This window comes from Helianthus annuus, unplaced genomic scaffold (assembly GCF_002127325.2).
Source record: "Helianthus annuus cultivar XRQ/B unplaced genomic scaffold, HanXRQr2.0-SUNRISE HanXRQChr00c040, whole genome shotgun sequence".
Lineage (NCBI taxonomy): Eukaryota > Viridiplantae > Streptophyta > Magnoliopsida > Asterales > Asteraceae > Helianthus > Helianthus annuus.
In genome coordinates this window covers 4,747-22,500 of record NW_023395556.1, presented here as the reverse complement: position 1 = coordinate 22,500, position 17,754 = coordinate 4,747, and the positions used below count along the sequence as shown (strand labels likewise).

Here is a 17,754-nt window from a genome sequence, read left to right as displayed (position 1 = left end):
TCTATAGTTTTTTAGTAATTTTTAATAAATATAATATACTACAATATATGCATGAATTCTTATTCAATCGTCTTATATATGTCTCGTTTTTTTTGAAAAAGTTCTTAATACTTTCATAACGGATTAATCGTTACGTAGTAAATCAAACTATTTTGTTAAACCTAATTGATTTGATCAATTACAAATATTTTAGCTTTCTATTTAATATAATTTTTTTTATTCGTTTTAAATCATATGGGAAAAAGACTACCTTAACCTTGGAATTTAAAAAACATGTAGTACCTTATATGTGTGTACAGAATTATTTATAATCAAGTATTTTTGTCGATAAAACTAGTTTTTCAAATACAGAGTTAGTAAAATAAATCATGTCACAGAAATAAATTATTAAGTATATTATTACACAACATAATCGATTAGAAAGTTTATAAAAATTAATTAAAAATCATATTTTAATTCGACAACTATGAAGACGTCGGTGGGTTAGGCCCACCCATAAGCCCGAATTCAGTCGCTATTTGGGCCATAGTTTCAACTTTCAACCTTTCGGCTTTCTTTAATTTGAGAATTTTTTTTGCAAATTTCTTTAATTACATTTGTAAATAGTGTTACTAATCTTCAACAAATGAAAAAAAAAACGGTTTGCTAACCGAAATCTGTTCCATACCCGGCCCGAAACTGATTTTGAAACCGGTTTGATATGGGTTTGAGAATTCCTTCGTTGAAACCGGTTAAAACCGAATCGAACCGATTCCAAACCCAAACCGTTTCACCAACAACCGGTTTTTATAAATGTCAACCCAAACCAAACCAGTTTTTGAAAAAAAAAAAAAAAAAAAAAAAACCCCTGAAAATGTGCACCTCTACATCCTAGGCAGAGAGTTTAATTATTTGAATCATAATTTTGCCTTTTAACTTATAAGCATCCTTCAAAAATACAGATGGTATGCTAGAAAAATCAGTTTTTAACAATGTTTAACGAATTAACGGCTATTAACGGCATCATTGACAGAATCCCATATGTGTTCCAAATCTTCAGCAAACTGTTTTTCTCTTCCCATTATCACTTTATTATGATTAGCACCTTTGATAATCTTAACCTCTGCATCAGGAACCATAACTTTAATATTGTTGCTGCATTCAACCGGCACCACCTGGTCTCTAGACCCCTGGACCACGGTCACCCGTGCTCCAACCCGTCGCAGTATTTCAAGACACGGGTCCATCATCTTGGCCCCACCGCATATCACATTGTGCATTGTGTGCCAAGCCGAATGGTGTGTGTGCCTGAACAAGTCCATCACTAGGAAACTTAGCTTCCTGCACATCACAGTTGTCCATTTAGTCACTTGGTGTTAGCCTGTTAAGGCTGCAAACGAACCGAACAAACACGAACAACACCTTTTTCGTGGTCATTTGTTAAGAACAGACAAACTGTTTATGAACAGTTACCGAACGAGATTTTATGTTCGTGTTTGTTTGTTAAGGAAATGAACATTTCGTGTTCATTTGTTAATTTTAGGCAACTAAGAACAGACAAACTGTTTATGAACACTTACCGAAGTAGATTTTATGTTTGTGTTTGTTTGTTAAGGAAATGAACATTGCGTGTTCATTTGTTAATTTTAGGCAACAAACGAAAACAAATGTTCATGAACACAAATGGAAACAAACAACCACAAAGAAGCGTTCATGAACAGAATATAAAATACACTGACACTTATTAAATATTTTATTTGTTGGAATTTTGAAGTAATTAAATAAAATATAAAAACTAAAAACACTAATGGACTAGCGAACACAGTCGAACATAAACGAACACATTACCAAATGTTCACGAACATAAATGACGAACACGGCCTCTGTTCATATTCGTTCATTTAACTAAACGAACGAAATTTCTTGTTCATGTTTGTTTGTTTAATAAACGAACGGAATTTCTTGTTCGTGTTCGTTTGTTTAACTAAATGAACGAATTGTTCCCTGAACGTTTGGTTCGTTTGCAGCCTTACTTGGTGTCGTTTTATATCTCGTCATATATTGAAATATGTACCTTTTTCGCGTAACCAGCTTCAAGATCTTTTCCCATGTCTTGTGGTGCCTGCACAAAACAAAACATACACATCGGCCCAAATGTTCGTACCATGTCATGAATGCTGATCCGAACAACAATGGTGGCCATACGCTCTTGTAGGCAAGTCTTTTTAATGCTATTTCACTAGGATCCTCTTCTTCAGAAGTTATAAAGTAAGGCTGCAAGGTAAAGTTAATCAAGTAAATAAGAACAAACAAGCATAACAAAGTTTTGACTTTGGAAGTCAACCTGATACATGCTAAAAACTTTAATGGAAATAATATTATATACTATAACAAAATGCAACCACTATGGATGATTGTTAAATTTATTTATTTACTTTATTATTTAAGTATTTTATTATTATAAATATTACTTTAAAACATTTTGTTCTTATAAAATTTCGAATATACCGTTACGACGTGTTTATTTTTTATCTACATTTTGATAAAAGTTTATTTCGAACAGGTCAAACATAATTGTTTTTTTACCATGACAAACTGAGCCGCTACCGTTAGTGGCGGATCTAGGATTCACGCCAAGCGGTAACGTTTTATAAATAAGCGGTAACGAAATCGAAAAAACGTCAAATTTTTCCAAAATTTACACTAATTTTACACTACCGCCGTAACGCCAAGCCGTAGCGGACGCCACCCCTTAATATATAGTACATCCGCCCCTGGCTACCGTCTCAACAACATTGGTATCGGTATTCGTTTTTTTGGCTTTCCTGGCGTGTCGCAATCAAGTGCTGGTAATCAAACCAATACCACATCTGTACCGGTATTCATTTTTTATATGTTTTTTTTATCAATGTAAAACAACACTCGTCGATATGCTTTTGGGCATATCTCTTTCGGTTGCTATATCAAGTGTCGGAACAATACTGGTACTGTAACAAACCAAACCAAACCAAACCGATACTGACCGGAAACCCACAGCGGAGCGCGGAGAATACCACTAGTTATTTTACATGGAAGAAAGTTATAACTATGTTAATGTTACATTATAACATGTGTTGAGCTAAAACTTTCTCAAAAAAAAAAAAAAAAAAAAAGAATGTAGATATGAACTTTAATTTATAAAGGGGGGGGGGGGGTAAAGTTGACTTTGACTATCTTGAACATATAATGGAACTTACAGGAGCAACTAGAGTGATGGATTTGAGACTGTTGGGATACTTAGCTGCTAAAGCTAAAGCAATTATGCAACCCATGGAGTGTGCAACCAAATGGAAAGACTTCAAGTCGAATTCGCGGATGACTGATTTCTCGATCATTTCCAAATGGTCATTTAAAGTGTAGAGACATTCTCTTGGCTTTGGACTACTTCCAAATCCCAAAAGATCAACAGCGAAAAGTCGGTATTTACTACTAACCAATTCAGGGAATATGGTTTCGGTCCAAATATAAGACGACGACATGAATCCGTGTAGAAATATCACATCTTCTGTTGATGTGTTACCTAAATCTTGATTTCCTGCATAATCATCAAGAATAAACATTTATAATACAGTTAGAGCATTCTCATCCAATCCATCAAATTATACATACATTTCACTAAAAAAACAACTCCTATATCAATATATTTTCACTGAAAACAAATACTTTTTCTCTCTCCTTTTCAATTAAATAATATTATCATTACATTTTTCTCTCTCCTTCACTCACAACCACTTTCAATATATATTAAAAAAAAAATTATACTGGGTGAACAGTGTCCTCCTAAATATACAAATGAACAGTAACATTTTCTCTCTCCTCCACTCACAATCATTTTTATACCCTTTATAATATAAAAACTACCCCTCACATATTTATTTTGATGGTTTGGATGAGAATGCTCTTACAGTTGATTTTTATTGCAAATTTTGGAGTTTATAAAAAAGAAAAATTGATATGTTAACTATTGCAGCTACAGCCTACATCTAACCTTATTTTTTTGTACCTCATAAGTAACAAGTTAGACATCCAAAAGTCAAATTGTATATTTTCAGCTAAATGCTAGGGGTGTTTATGGTCCGGTTTTGGCCGGTTTGACAAAAGTTATTTTATTTGTATTAGCACTATATAGATTAAAAAAGTAATATTTCGACCGGTTCGGTTTTGGCTGCCAGTTCCAAACCATAACCGAACCGTGAAACGTGGTTTTCCAAACCGTAAACCAAACCGGTTAGGCTAACCGGGGCCGGATGTGGGTAAGGTACCCACGCGGTAACACCGTCGCCTAGGGGTGTAAATAAGCCCAAGGCTCAAGAGCTACTCGTTATCGGCTCGGTTAAAAGCTCGAACTCTAATAAGTAGGCTCTAACCGAGTCGAGCTCCCCCGAGCTCGAACCGAGCTTTTAGCTCATTTGAGATTGTTCTCAAAATAGCTCGAGCCGAGCTCGAGCTTTGGGTTTTACTCACGGGCCGAGTTCAAACTCTAATAAGTAGGCTCGAACCGAATCGAGCTCCCCTGAGCTCGAGCCGAGCTTTTAGCTCATTTGAGAGGTTGTTCTCAAAATAGCTCGAGCCAAGCTCGAGCTTTGGATTTTACTCACGAGCCGAGCTCAAACTCTAATAAGTAGGCTCGAACCTCATAAAACACAAAAGTGTACCTTTTAACGGGTCCTTAACAACAACATGAAGCTTGAGATCACCACCATTGTTCATCCAAGAAAGACAAGACTCACACCCACAATCCGACCACCTAGTTTTCCCCAAATCACTACTTGTAGTTTTCCCCGAATCCTCATCATCAAACATCCTACGTGTCTTTCCAATAAAACCCATTTCCTTAAAAACATTTTTCCTACCAAACAGAGTACCTGAAACCCCATTGTTTCTCTTCTCAAACTCCTTTGTTGTCCTATTTTGACTTTGACAGTAACATGGTGTTGACTTTCCCTCCAAAAATTCATCAATATATTTGTAGAAAATGCACATTGTGTAATCCAATAAATCAAGAAAGAAGAAAACTAGAGAATTTATTATGTAAAGAATTATATCTGCTATTTTTCTTGGTAGTTTTCCCCGATAATCTGCCATTACAGAGTTATATAAACACCCTTTGTGTATCTATCTCTCTATCGATATGAATCCGTATACATATATAGAGAGAGAAAAACAGAGAGAACCTTACAAAATTGACAATACAATAATACATGCGACGTATTTCTGGCCACGTCATGTAGAATATTAAGTTTTTCGTAATTACACTTTAGGCCCCCTTGTACTTTGTTTGTTTATGCTTTAATTATCAAACTCTTTCGGTTTAAAGAGTATTTAAAAGAGTTAGGTGATTTATCTATTTGTATAATTTAATTTAATTTTTTGAGTTAAATGTCATTTTAGTCCTTGTGTTTTGGGTCATTTTGCCAGTTTAGTCTAAAGATTTCATTTTTAACCTGTGTGTCCAAAAAGGTTTCATAGTTGTCATTTTAGTCTACTGGGTTAACTTCATCAATTTTTTTTTAACGAGAAGGGCAATTCGGTCATTTTATATGTAATTCTGTTAACTAGAAAGGCAATTTGGTCATTTAAAATAACCAAATTGTTTTTCTCGTTAACAGAAATAATTGATGAAGTTAACCCAGTGGGCTAAAATGGCAACGATGAAACGTTTTTGAACCCACAGACGAAAATGAAACCTTTGGACTAAACTGGCAAAATGATCCAAACCACAAGAACTAAAATGACATTTAACTCTAATTTTTTATAATTGATTATTTGATTCTGTTTGTTTACATTATATACTGAATTTTGAAACATACGTCCAAACAAGAGCTATATATTTGATTAAGGGGGTTGTGTTATAATATTAGTTTTTTTTTTTTTTTTTTTTTTTTTCATTTGGCTTAATCGTTCATTGGCTTTTACGATATGGTCGAGGGACCAAAGTTGTCGTTTAAGAGAGGCCCATCATGTACATGATTCTGTCTTGGTTTTAAATAATTTTTAGAGTAAAATATTAAAATGGTTTCTAAGTTAACATTATTTCGTTACTTCAGTCCAAAAATAAAACCTTTTGCATATGAGTTCTTAAGGTTTTCTTTTTATTGTCATTTCTAATCCAAATTACTAACTCAGTTAAAATGTATTATTAAGTCATGGACGATTTTGACAATTCCCAAATCTCAGGGAGAATTTTGACAATTTACTCATTTATTCTTTTATTTTTTTTATTTTCTTTTTTATCTTTAAATAAAAAACAAAAAAATAATTATAAATATAATATATACACACACATTCGTATATACACACTTATTTTTTTAATTTTCTTTTTTACAATTAAAATAAAAATAAAAAAATTAACCATAATATATATACGATAGAGGATCCTGTACATTAATCCAGAAGTGTGAGAAATGTATTATAACACTATATATAACATATATAACACCATGTAAACACCGGGTAACACTATGTAACACCATATAACACTATGTAATACTATATAACAAATATAACACTATATTTTGTCTGATAGCATGTCTATGATAGATGTATAGTGTTATATACTGTTATATAGTGTTATATAGTGTTACATAGTGTTATATGGTGTTGCATAATATTATACGGTGTTTATATGGTGTTATATAGTATTATATATAGTGCTATAATACACTTCTCACACTTCTGGATTAATATACATGATCCCTACCCATATATATACATATGTACACACATTTATAATTTTGTAAAATTTTAAATTACATAAGTACACATTACTTCATTTATATATATTATAAAGTATACATTATACATTTCATAATTTAACTTAACAATTACGCTTTTTATTATTTTTTTTTCGATGTTTGTTAGGTCTTTTTTTCCTTTTGATGGATTTATGTTAGAATTGAGAGTTTAATCTGTCTTATACATAACTAAACTTAATACCTTATTCTAACTCTCCATACAAAGGACGGATTCATTAACACATTTTCAGCAATTATTATGATAAATGTAAATATCGAAGTTAAGGACAAATCTTGAGCAAAGATGAAAAGCGTAATTATTATATTATACATATACATATATTAAAAATAAGAGTCAATGAATAACATTTTAAATATTATAATAACATATGTCGTTTTTTTAATACTTTTATTATCTTCTTTACTTTTAAGTTGGATAAGCTTGTGTGTGTCAACCGGTACTGGTATTGAAAATACCGGTACAGTTATCGGTACATGAAGGTAAAAACCGACACCAGCCTGGTACAGACTACGCCAAAAGCCAATATCGAATTGATTTTGTTACGTTGAAACACTTTTACATAAAAAAATGTTAACTTTACATTATTAATCCAACAAAACAAATCGTTCCGTGAAGAAAGACTAAAATGTTGCTAATATATCAAGTAATCTCATACATTGTATTTGTATTACATGGTGCTAGTAAAGTTGTATACACTACATATACCCAAACTTTTAAATTAATATTATTATTATAAAAAGATTTCCAGCCTTTTATGTTTTTTTTTTTTTTTTATGAATTTGAGAGCCGTTTCGGATCGGTCATGACACCTATAAATCTGAAAAATAGTAAAAAAAACTGATCTTTTAGCTTACACTGTGTGACTGCTGTTTCATCATTAACTCATTGTATTAACTGATTAAATATTTTGTTACGTCTGTGTCAGATCCGTTGAAATTTAATGTAAAAAAAGCAAATTTTGAAGACAATTGTACTGTTTTGTATGTTGGTTTGTTGTTGTGATTTGAGTATTTGATGTTTTGATGATTGCAGGTCGATTTGAAGATAATCTTGCTGAAATTCTGTTAATTCTGTTGAATAGTTGAAAAAAAATCTATGATCTACTTTAGCTACCGTGATTGCACATTTGCACTTGTTTCTTTTTGTGATTTGAGTTTGATGCCATGATGTTGTGATTGGTAGTTAACTTGTATCATTGTATGTTATGAACTTATGATAAGTTTCTGCTTTATTGATTGGTGGAAGTTTTTCAGTGAGATTATAGTTTGTAAAATTGTAACAAAATGGATGTGAGAATCCCCTCGTGGTTATATAAGCTGCAAATATTTTCGGGCCATAGACCGCCGCGCAATTGGTTACTTCTATGTGTTGTTAGTGTTTTTATTAAGGTTAAATTACGAAATGTATAATGTATAATTTATAATATGTATAAATGAAGTAATGTGTACTTGTGTAATTTAAAATTATATATGTGTCTGTATATTTATATTTATATTATGGTTAATTTTTATTTTTTATTTTAATGGTAATTTAAAAAAAAATAAGTGTGTATATACAAGTATGTGTGTATATGTATATATATTATATATTTATATTTATAATTATTAATTTGTTTTTTAAAGATAAAAAAGAAAATTAAAAAATAAAAGAATAATTGGATAAATTGCCAAAATCGTCCCTGAGTTTTGGGAATTGCCAAAATCGTCCATTACTTAACAATATATTTTAACTGAGTTAGTGATTTGGATGGAAATGACAACAAAGATGAAACCTCAGGGACCTAGATGCAAAAGGTTTCATTTTTTGACTAAAATGGCAAAAGTGACCTAAATCAGGGACCACTTTGGCATTTTACTCTAATATTTATCTAAATTAGATTTGATAAATTGAGGGTTTTAAGAGCATGCGCAACGCAGGGTTATGTGTAAAGTCCATAATCGCAAACCCAAGACTAACGGATTTCTTGCATTGTGGGATTGGTCCGAGAATGCTGGTCAGTGAGTCAATCCCCTTTGGAAGTCAAGGGTGGACTCCACACGTACAAACAATTTTATTTTTATATCTAAAAATTAGAGGGTGAGGTTCATGTCTGTAGAGCAGTAGAGGTTTGGTGTTTTGAAAAAAATCAAGATATTTTAGAAGACTTAAAGTTGTTGAGTGGAGGTTTGTAGGTTCTTGCATTGTAAGATGACCTTATAATAACTAGTGGAAACTAATTTATGGTTATATCATGATTCTTATTATCAACCAACTTGTGGTTATTTTTAACACTACATGTTTACATAGATTAATAACAAAAAAAAAAAGATATATCTAAAGTCTTACTTGTACCATTTTTAAATACATCCTAATGGCATAATCCCACTTTAATATAATTTTTTTATTCGTTTTAAATCATATGGGAAAAAGACTACCTTAACCTTGGAATTTAAAAAACATGTAGTACCTTATATGTGTGTACAGAATTATTTATAATCAAGTATTTTTGTCGATAAAACTAGTTTTTCAAATACAGAGTTAGTAAAATAAATCATGTCACAGAATAAATTATTAAGTATATTATTACACAACATAATCGATTAGAAAGTTTATAAAAATTAATTAAAAATCATATTTTAATTCGACAACTATGAAGACGTCGGTGGGTTAGGCCCACCCATAAGCCCGAATTCAGTCGCTATTTGGGGCCATAGTTTCAACTTTCAACCTTTCGGCTTTCTTTAATTTGAGAATTTTTTTTGCAAATTTCTTTAATTACATTTGTAAATAGTGTTACTAATCTTCAACAAATGAAAAAAAAAACGGTTTGCTAACCGAAATCTGTTCCATACCCGGCCCGAAACTGATTTTGAAACCGGTTTGATATGGGTTTGAGAATTCCTTCGTTGAAACCGGTTAAAACCGAATCGAACCGATTCCAAACCCAAACCGTTTCACCAACAACCGGTTTTATAAATGTCAACCCAAACCAAACCAGTTTTTGAAAAAAAAAAAAAAAAAAAAAAAACCCCTGAAAATGTGCACCTCTACATCCTAGGCAGAGAGTTTAATTATTTGAATCATAATTTTGCCTTTTAACTTATAAGCATCCTTCAAAAATACAGATGGTATGCTAGAAAAATCAGTTTTTAACAATGTTTAACGAATTAACGGCTATTAACGGCATCATTGACAGAATCCCATATGTGTTCCAAATCTTCAGCAAACTGTTTTTCTCTTCCCATTATCACTTTATTATGATTAGCACCTTTGATAATCTTAACCTCTGCATCAGGAACCATAACTTTAATATTGTTGCTGCATTCAACCGGCACCACCTGGTCTCTAGACCCCTGGACCACGGTCACCCGTGCTCCAACCCGTCGCAGTATTTCAAGACACGGGTCCATCATCTTGGCCCCACCGCATATCACATTGTGCATTGTGTGCCAAGCCGAATGGTGTGTGTGCCTGAACAAGTCCATCACTAGGAAACTTAGCTTCCTGCACATCACAGTTGTCCATTTAGTCACTTGGTGTTAGCCTGTTAAGGCTGCAAACGAACCGAACAAACACGAACAACACCTTTTTCGTGGTCATTTGTTAAGAACAGACAAACTGTTTATGAACAGTTACCGAACGAGATTTTATGTTCGTGTTTGTTTGTTAAGGAAATGAACATTTCGTGTTCATTTGTTAATTTTAGGCAACTAAGAACAGACAAACTGTTTATGAACACTTACCGAAGTAGATTTTATGTTTGTGTTTGTTTGTTAAGGAAATGAACATTGCGTGTTCATTTGTTAATTTTAGGCAACAAACGAAAACAAATGTTCATGAACACAAATGGAAACAAACAACCACAAAGAAGCGTTCATGAACAGAATATAAAATACACTGACACTTATTAAATATTTTATTTGTTGGAATTTTGAAGTAATTAAATAAAATATAAAAACTAAAAACACTAATGGACTAGCGAACACAGTCGAACATAAACGAACACATTACCAAATGTTCACGAACATAAATGACGAACACGGCCTCTGTTCATATTCGTTCATTTAACTAAACGAACGAAATTTCTTGTTCATGTTTGTTTGTTTAATAAACGAACGGAATTTCTTGTTCGTGTTCGTTTGTTTAACTAAATGAACGAATTGTTCCCTGAACGTTTGGTTCGTTTGCAGCCTTACTTGGTGTCGTTTTATATCTCGTCATATATTGAAATATGTACCTTTTTCGCGTAACCAGCTTCAAGATCTTTTCCCATGTCTTGTGGTGCCTGCACAAAACAAAACATACACATCGGCCCAAATGTTCGTACCATGTCATGAATGCTGATCCGAACAACAATGGTGGCCATACGCTCTTGTAGGCAAGTCTTTTTAATGCTATTTCACTAGGATCCTCTTCTTCAGAAGTTATAAAGTAAGGCTGCAAGGTAAAGTTAATCAAGTAAATAAGAACAAACAAGCATAACAAAGTTTTGACTTTGGAAGTCAACCTGATACATGCTAAAAACTTTAATGGAAATAATATTATATACTATAACAAAATGCAACCACTATGGATGATTGTTAAATTTATTTATTTACTTTATTATTTAAGTATTTTATTATTATAAATATTACTTTAAAACATTTTGTTCTTATAAAATTTCGAATATACCGTTACGACGTGTTTATTTTTTATCTACATTTTGATAAAAGTTTATTTCGAACAGGTCAAACATAATTGTTTTTTTACCATGACAAACTGAGCCGCTACCGTTAGTGGCGGATCTAGGATTCACGCCAAGCGGTAACGTTTTATAAATAAGCGGTAACGAAATCGAAAAAACGTCAAATTTTTCCAAAATTTACACTAATTTTACACTACCGCCGTAACGCCAAGCCGTAGCGGACGCCACCCCTTAATATATAGTACATCCGCCCCTGGCTACCGTCTCAACAACATTGGTATCGGTATTCGTTTTTTTGGCTTTCCTGGCGTGTCGCAATCAAGTGCTGGTAATCAAACCAATACCACATCTGTACCGGTATTCATTTTTTATATGTTTTTTTTATCAATGTAAAACAACACTCGTCGATATGCTTTTGGGCATATCTCTTTCGGTTGCTATATCAAGTGTCGGAACAATACTGGTACTGTAACAAACCAAACCAAACCAAACCGATACTGACCGGAAACCCACAGCGGAGCGCGGAGAATACCACTAGTTATTTTACATGGAAGAAAGTTATAACTATGTTAATGTTACATTATAACATGTGTTGAGCTAAAACTTTCTCAAAAAAAAAAAAAAAAAAAAAGAATGTAGATATGAACTTTAATTTATAAAGGGGGGGGGGGGGTAAAGTTGACTTTGACTATCTTGAACATATAATGGAACTTACAGGAGCAACTAGAGTGATGGATTTGAGACTGTTGGGATACTTAGCTGCTAAAGCTAAAGCAATTATGCAACCCATGGAGTGTGCAACCAAATGGAAAGACTTCAAGTCGAATTCGCGGATGACTGATTTCTCGATCATTTCCAAATGGTCATTTAAAGTGTAGAGACATTCTCTTGGCTTTGGACTACTTCCAAATCCCAAAAGATCAACAGCGAAAAGTCGGTATTTACTACTAACCAATTCAGGGAATATGGTTTCGGTCCAAATATAAGACGACGACATGAATCCGTGTAGAAATATCACATCTTCTGTTGATGTGTTACCTAAATCTTGATTTCCTGCATAATCATCAAGAATAAACATTTATAATACAGTTAGAGCATTCTCATCCAATCCATCAAATTATACATACATTTCACTAAAAAAACAACTCCTATATCAATATATTTTCACTGAAAACAAATACTTTTTCTCTCTCCTTTTCAATTAAATAATATTATCATTACATTTTTCTCTCTCCTTCACTCACAACCACTTTCAATATATATTAAAAAAAAAATTATACTGGGTGAACAGTGTCCTCCTAAATATACAAATGAACAGTAACATTTTCTCTCTCCTCCACTCACAATCATTTTTATACCCTTTATAATATAAAAACTACCCCTCACATATTTATTTTGATGGTTTGGATGAGAATGCTCTTACAGTTGATTTTTATTGCAAATTTTGGAGTTTATAAAAAAGAAAAATTGATATGTTAACTATTGCAGCTACAGCCTACATCTAACCTTATTTTTTTGTACCTCATAAGTAACAAGTTAGACATCCAAAAGTCAAATTGTATATTTTCAGCTAAATGCTAGGGGTGTTTATGGTCCGGTTTTGGCCGGTTTGACAAAAGTTATTTTATTTGTATTAGCACTATATAGATTAAAAAAGTAATATTTCGACCGGTTCGGTTTTGGCTGCCAGTTCCAAACCATAACCGAACCGTGAAACGTGGTTTTCCAAACCGTAAACCAAACCGGTTAGGCTAACCGGGGCCGGATGTGGGTAAGGTACCCACGCGGTAACACCGTCGCCTAGGGGTGTAAATAAGCCCAAGGCTCAAGAGCTACTCGTTATCGGCTCGGTTAAAAGCTCGAACTCTAATAAGTAGGCTCTAACCGAGTCGAGCTCCCCCGAGCTCGAACCGAGCTTTTAGCTCATTTGAGATTGTTCTCAAAATAGCTCGAGCCGAGCTCGAGCTTTGGGTTTTACTCACGGGCCGAGTTCAAACTCTAATAAGTAGGCTCGAACCGAATCGAGCTCCCCTGAGCTCGAGCCGAGCTTTTAGCTCATTTGAGAGGTTGTTCTCAAAATAGCTCGAGCCAAGCTCGAGCTTTGGATTTTACTCACGAGCCGAGCTCAAACTCTAATAAGTAGGCTCGAACCTCATAAAACACAAAAGTGTACCTTTTAACGGGTCCTTAACAACAACATGAAGCTTGAGATCACCACCATTGTTCATCCAAGAAAGACAAGACTCACACCCACAATCCGACCACCTAGTTTTCCCCAAATCACTACTTGTAGTTTTCCCCGAATCCTCATCATCAAACATCCTACGTGTCTTTCCAATAAAACCCATTTCCTTAAAAACATTTTTCCTACCAAACAGAGTACCTGAAACCCCATTGTTTCTCTTCTCAAACTCCTTTGTTGTCCTATTTTGACTTTGACAGTAACATGGTGTTGACTTTCCCTCCAAAAATTCATCAATATATTTGTAGAAAATGCACATTGTGTAATCCAATAAATCAAGAAAGAAGAAAACTAGAGAATTTATTATGTAAAGAATTATATCTGCTATTTTTCTTGGTAGTTTTCCCCGATAATCTGCCATTACAGAGTTATATAAACACCCTTTGTGTATCTATCTCTCTATCGATATGAATCCGTATACATATATAGAGAGAGAAAAACAGAGAGAACCTTACAAAATTGACAATACAATAATACATGCGACGTATTTCTGGCCACGTCATGTAGAATATTAAGTTTTTCGTAATTACACTTTAGGCCCCCTTGTACTTTGTTTGTTTATGCTTTAATTATCAAACTCTTTCGGTTTAAAGAGTATTTAAAAGAGTTAGGTGATTTATCTATTTGTATAATTTAATTTAATTTTTTGAGTTAAATGTCATTTTAGTCCTTGTGTTTTGGGTCATTTTGCCAGTTTAGTCTAAAGATTTCATTTTTAACCTGTGTGTCCAAAAAGGTTTCATAGTTGTCATTTTAGTCTACTGGGTTAACTTCATCAATTTTTTTTTAACGAGAAGGGCAATTCGGTCATTTTATATGTAATTCTGTTAACTAGAAAGGCAATTTGGTCATTTAAAATAACCAAATTGTTTTTCTCGTTAACAGAAATAATTGATGAAGTTAACCCAGTGGGCTAAAATGGCAACGATGAAACGTTTTTGAACCCACAGACGAAAATGAAACCTTTGGACTAAACTGGCAAAATGATCCAAACCACAAGAACTAAAATGACATTTAACTCTAATTTTTTATAATTGATTATTTGATTCTGTTTGTTTACATTATATACTGAATTTTGAAACATACGTCCAAACAAGAGCTATATATTTGATTAAGGGGGTTGTGTTATAATATTAGTTTTTTTTTTTTTTTTTTTTTTTTTTCATTTGGCTTAATCGTTCATTGGCTTTTACGATATGGTCGAGGGACCAAAGTTGTCGTTTAAGAGAGGCCCATCATGTACATGATTCTGTCTTGGTTTTAAATAATTTTTAGAGTAAAATATTAAAATGGTTTCTAAGTTAACATTATTTCGTTACTTCAGTCCAAAAATAAAACCTTTTGCATATGAGTTCTTAAGGTTTTCTTTTTATTGTCATTTCTAATCCAAATTACTAACTCAGTTAAAATGTATTATTAAGTCATGGACGATTTTGACAATTCCCAAATCTCAGGGAGAATTTTGACAATTTACTCATTTATTCTTTTATTTTTTTTATTTTCTTTTTTATCTTTAAATAAAAAACAAAAAAATAATTATAAATATAATATATACACACACATTCGTATATACACACTTATTTTTTTAATTTTCTTTTTTACAATTAAAATAAAAATAAAAAAATTAACCATAATATATATACGATAGAGGATCCTGTACATTAATCCAGAAGTGTGAGAAATGTATTATAACACTATATATAACATATATAACACCATGTAAACACCGGGTAACACTATGTAACACCATATAACACTATGTAATACTATATAACAAATATAACACTATATTTTGTCTGATAGCATGTCTATGATAGATGTATAGTGTTATATACTGTTATATAGTGTTATATAGTGTTACATAGTGTTATATGGTGTTGCATAATATTATACGGTGTTTATATGGTGTTATATAGTATTATATATAGTGCTATAATACACTTCTCACACTTCTGGATTAATATACATGATCCCTACCCATATATATACATATGTACACACATTTATAATTTTGTAAAATTTTAAATTACATAAGTACACATTACTTCATTTATATATATTATAAAGTATACATTATACATTTCATAATTTAACTTAACAATTACGCTTTTTATTATTTTTTTTTCGATGTTTGTTAGGTCTTTTTTTCCTTTTGATGGATTTATGTTAGAATTGAGAGTTTAATCTGTCTTATACATAACTAAACTTAATACCTTATTCTAACTCTCCATACAAAGGACGGATTCATTAACACATTTTCAGCAATTATTATGATAAATGTAAATATCGAAGTTAAGGACAAATCTTGAGCAAAGATGAAAAGCGTAATTATTATATTATACATATACATATATTAAAAATAAGAGTCAATGAATAACATTTTAAATATTATAATAACATATGTCGTTTTTTTAATACTTTTATTATCTTCTTTACTTTTAAGTTGGATAAGCTTGTGTGTGTCAACCGGTACTGGTATTGAAAATACCGGTACAGTTATCGGTACATGAAGGTAAAAACCGACACCAGCCTGGTACAGACTACGCCAAAAGCCAATATCGAATTGATTTTGTTACGTTGAAACACTTTTACATAAAAAAATGTTAACTTTACATTATTAATCCAACAAAACAAATCGTTCCGTGAAGAAAGACTAAAATGTTGCTAATATATCAAGTAATCTCATACATTGTATTTGTATTACATGGTGCTAGTAAAGTTGTATACACTACATATACCCAAACTTTTAAATTAATATTATTATTATAAAAAGATTTCCAGCCTTTTATGTTTTTTTTTTTTTTTATGAATTTGAGAGCCGTTTCGGATCGGTCATGACACCTATAAATCTGAAAAATAGTAAAAAAAACTGATCTTTTAGCTTACACTGTGTGACTGCTGTTTCATCATTAACTCATTGTATTAACTGATTAAATATTTTGTTACGTCTGTGTCAGATCCGTTGAAATTTAATGTAAAAAAAGCAAATTTTGAAGACAATTGTACTGTTTTGTATGTTGGTTTGTTGTTGTGATTTGAGTATTTGATGTTTTGATGATTGCAGGTCGATTTGAAGATAATCTTGCTGAAATTCTGTTAATTCTGTTGAATAGTTGAAAAAAAATCTATGATCTACTTTAGCTACCGTGATTGCACATTTGCACTTGTTTCTTTTTGTGATTTGAGTTTGATGCCATGATGTTGTGATTGGTAGTTAACTTGTATCATTGTATGTTATGAACTTATGATAAGTTTCTGCTTTATTGATTGGTGGAAGTTTTTCAGTGAGATTATAGTTTGTAAAATTGTAACAAAATGGATGTGAGAATCCCCTCGTGGTTATATAAGCTGCAAATATTTTCGGGCCATAGACCGCCGCGCAATTGGTTACTTCTATGTGTTGTTAGTGTTTTTATTAAGGTTAAATTACGAAATGTATAATGTATAATTTATAATATGTATAAATGAAGTAATGTGTACTTGTGTAATTTAAAATTATATATGTGTCTGTATATTTATATTTATATTATGGTTAATTTTTATTTTTTATTTTAATGGTAATTTAAAAAAAAATAAGTGTGTATATACAAGTATGTGTGTATATGTATATATATTATATATTTATATTTATAATTATTAATTTGTTTTTTAAAGATAAAAAAGAAAATTAAAAAATAAAAGAATAATTGGATAAATTGCCAAAATCGTCCCTGAGTTTTGGGAATTGCCAAAATCGTCCATTACTTAACAATATATTTTAACTGAGTTAGTGATTTGGATGGAAATGACAACAAAGATGAAACCTCAGGGACCTAGATGCAAAAGGTTTCATTTTTTGACTAAAATGGCAAAAGTGACCTAAATCAGGGACCACTTTGGCATTTTACTCTAATATTTATCTAAATTAGATTTGATAAATTGAGGGTTTTAAGAGCATGCGCAACGCAGGGTTATGTGTAAAGTCCATAATCGCAAACCCAAGACTAACGGATTTCTTGCATTGTGGGATTGGTCCGAGAATGCTGGTCAGTGAGTCAATCCCCTTTGGAAGTCAAGGGTGGACTCCACACGTACA

At 32.1% G+C, this 17,754-nt stretch overlaps 2 protein-coding genes across 2 annotated transcripts; both read right to left on the bottom strand.

Moving 5' to 3' along the window:
• Nucleotides 1–856: 856 nt before the first annotated feature.
• Nucleotides 857–5,149, bottom strand: LOC118489722 (probable lysophospholipase BODYGUARD 4). Its single transcript, XM_035987251.1, has 4 exons — nt 4,674–5,149; nt 3,216–3,553; nt 2,054–2,253; nt 857–1,320 (listed from the first exon to the last, which is right to left on the bottom strand). Exons 1-4 carry the CDS (start codon nt 5,101–5,103, stop codon nt 984–986), a joined length of 1,305 nt encoding a protein of 434 aa, XP_035843144.1. The 5' UTR covers nt 5,104–5,149; the 3' UTR covers nt 857–983.
• A 4,644-nt stretch (nt 5,150–9,793) lies between these two features.
• On the bottom strand, nt 9,794–14,086 carry LOC110864461 (probable lysophospholipase BODYGUARD 4). Its single transcript, XM_022113531.2, has 4 exons — nt 13,611–14,086; nt 12,153–12,490; nt 10,991–11,190; nt 9,794–10,257 (listed from the first exon to the last, which is right to left on the bottom strand). Exons 1-4 carry the CDS (start codon nt 14,038–14,040, stop codon nt 9,921–9,923), a joined length of 1,305 nt encoding a protein of 434 aa, XP_021969223.1. The 5' UTR covers nt 14,041–14,086; the 3' UTR covers nt 9,794–9,920.
• Nucleotides 14,087–17,754: the final 3,668 nt, after the last annotated feature.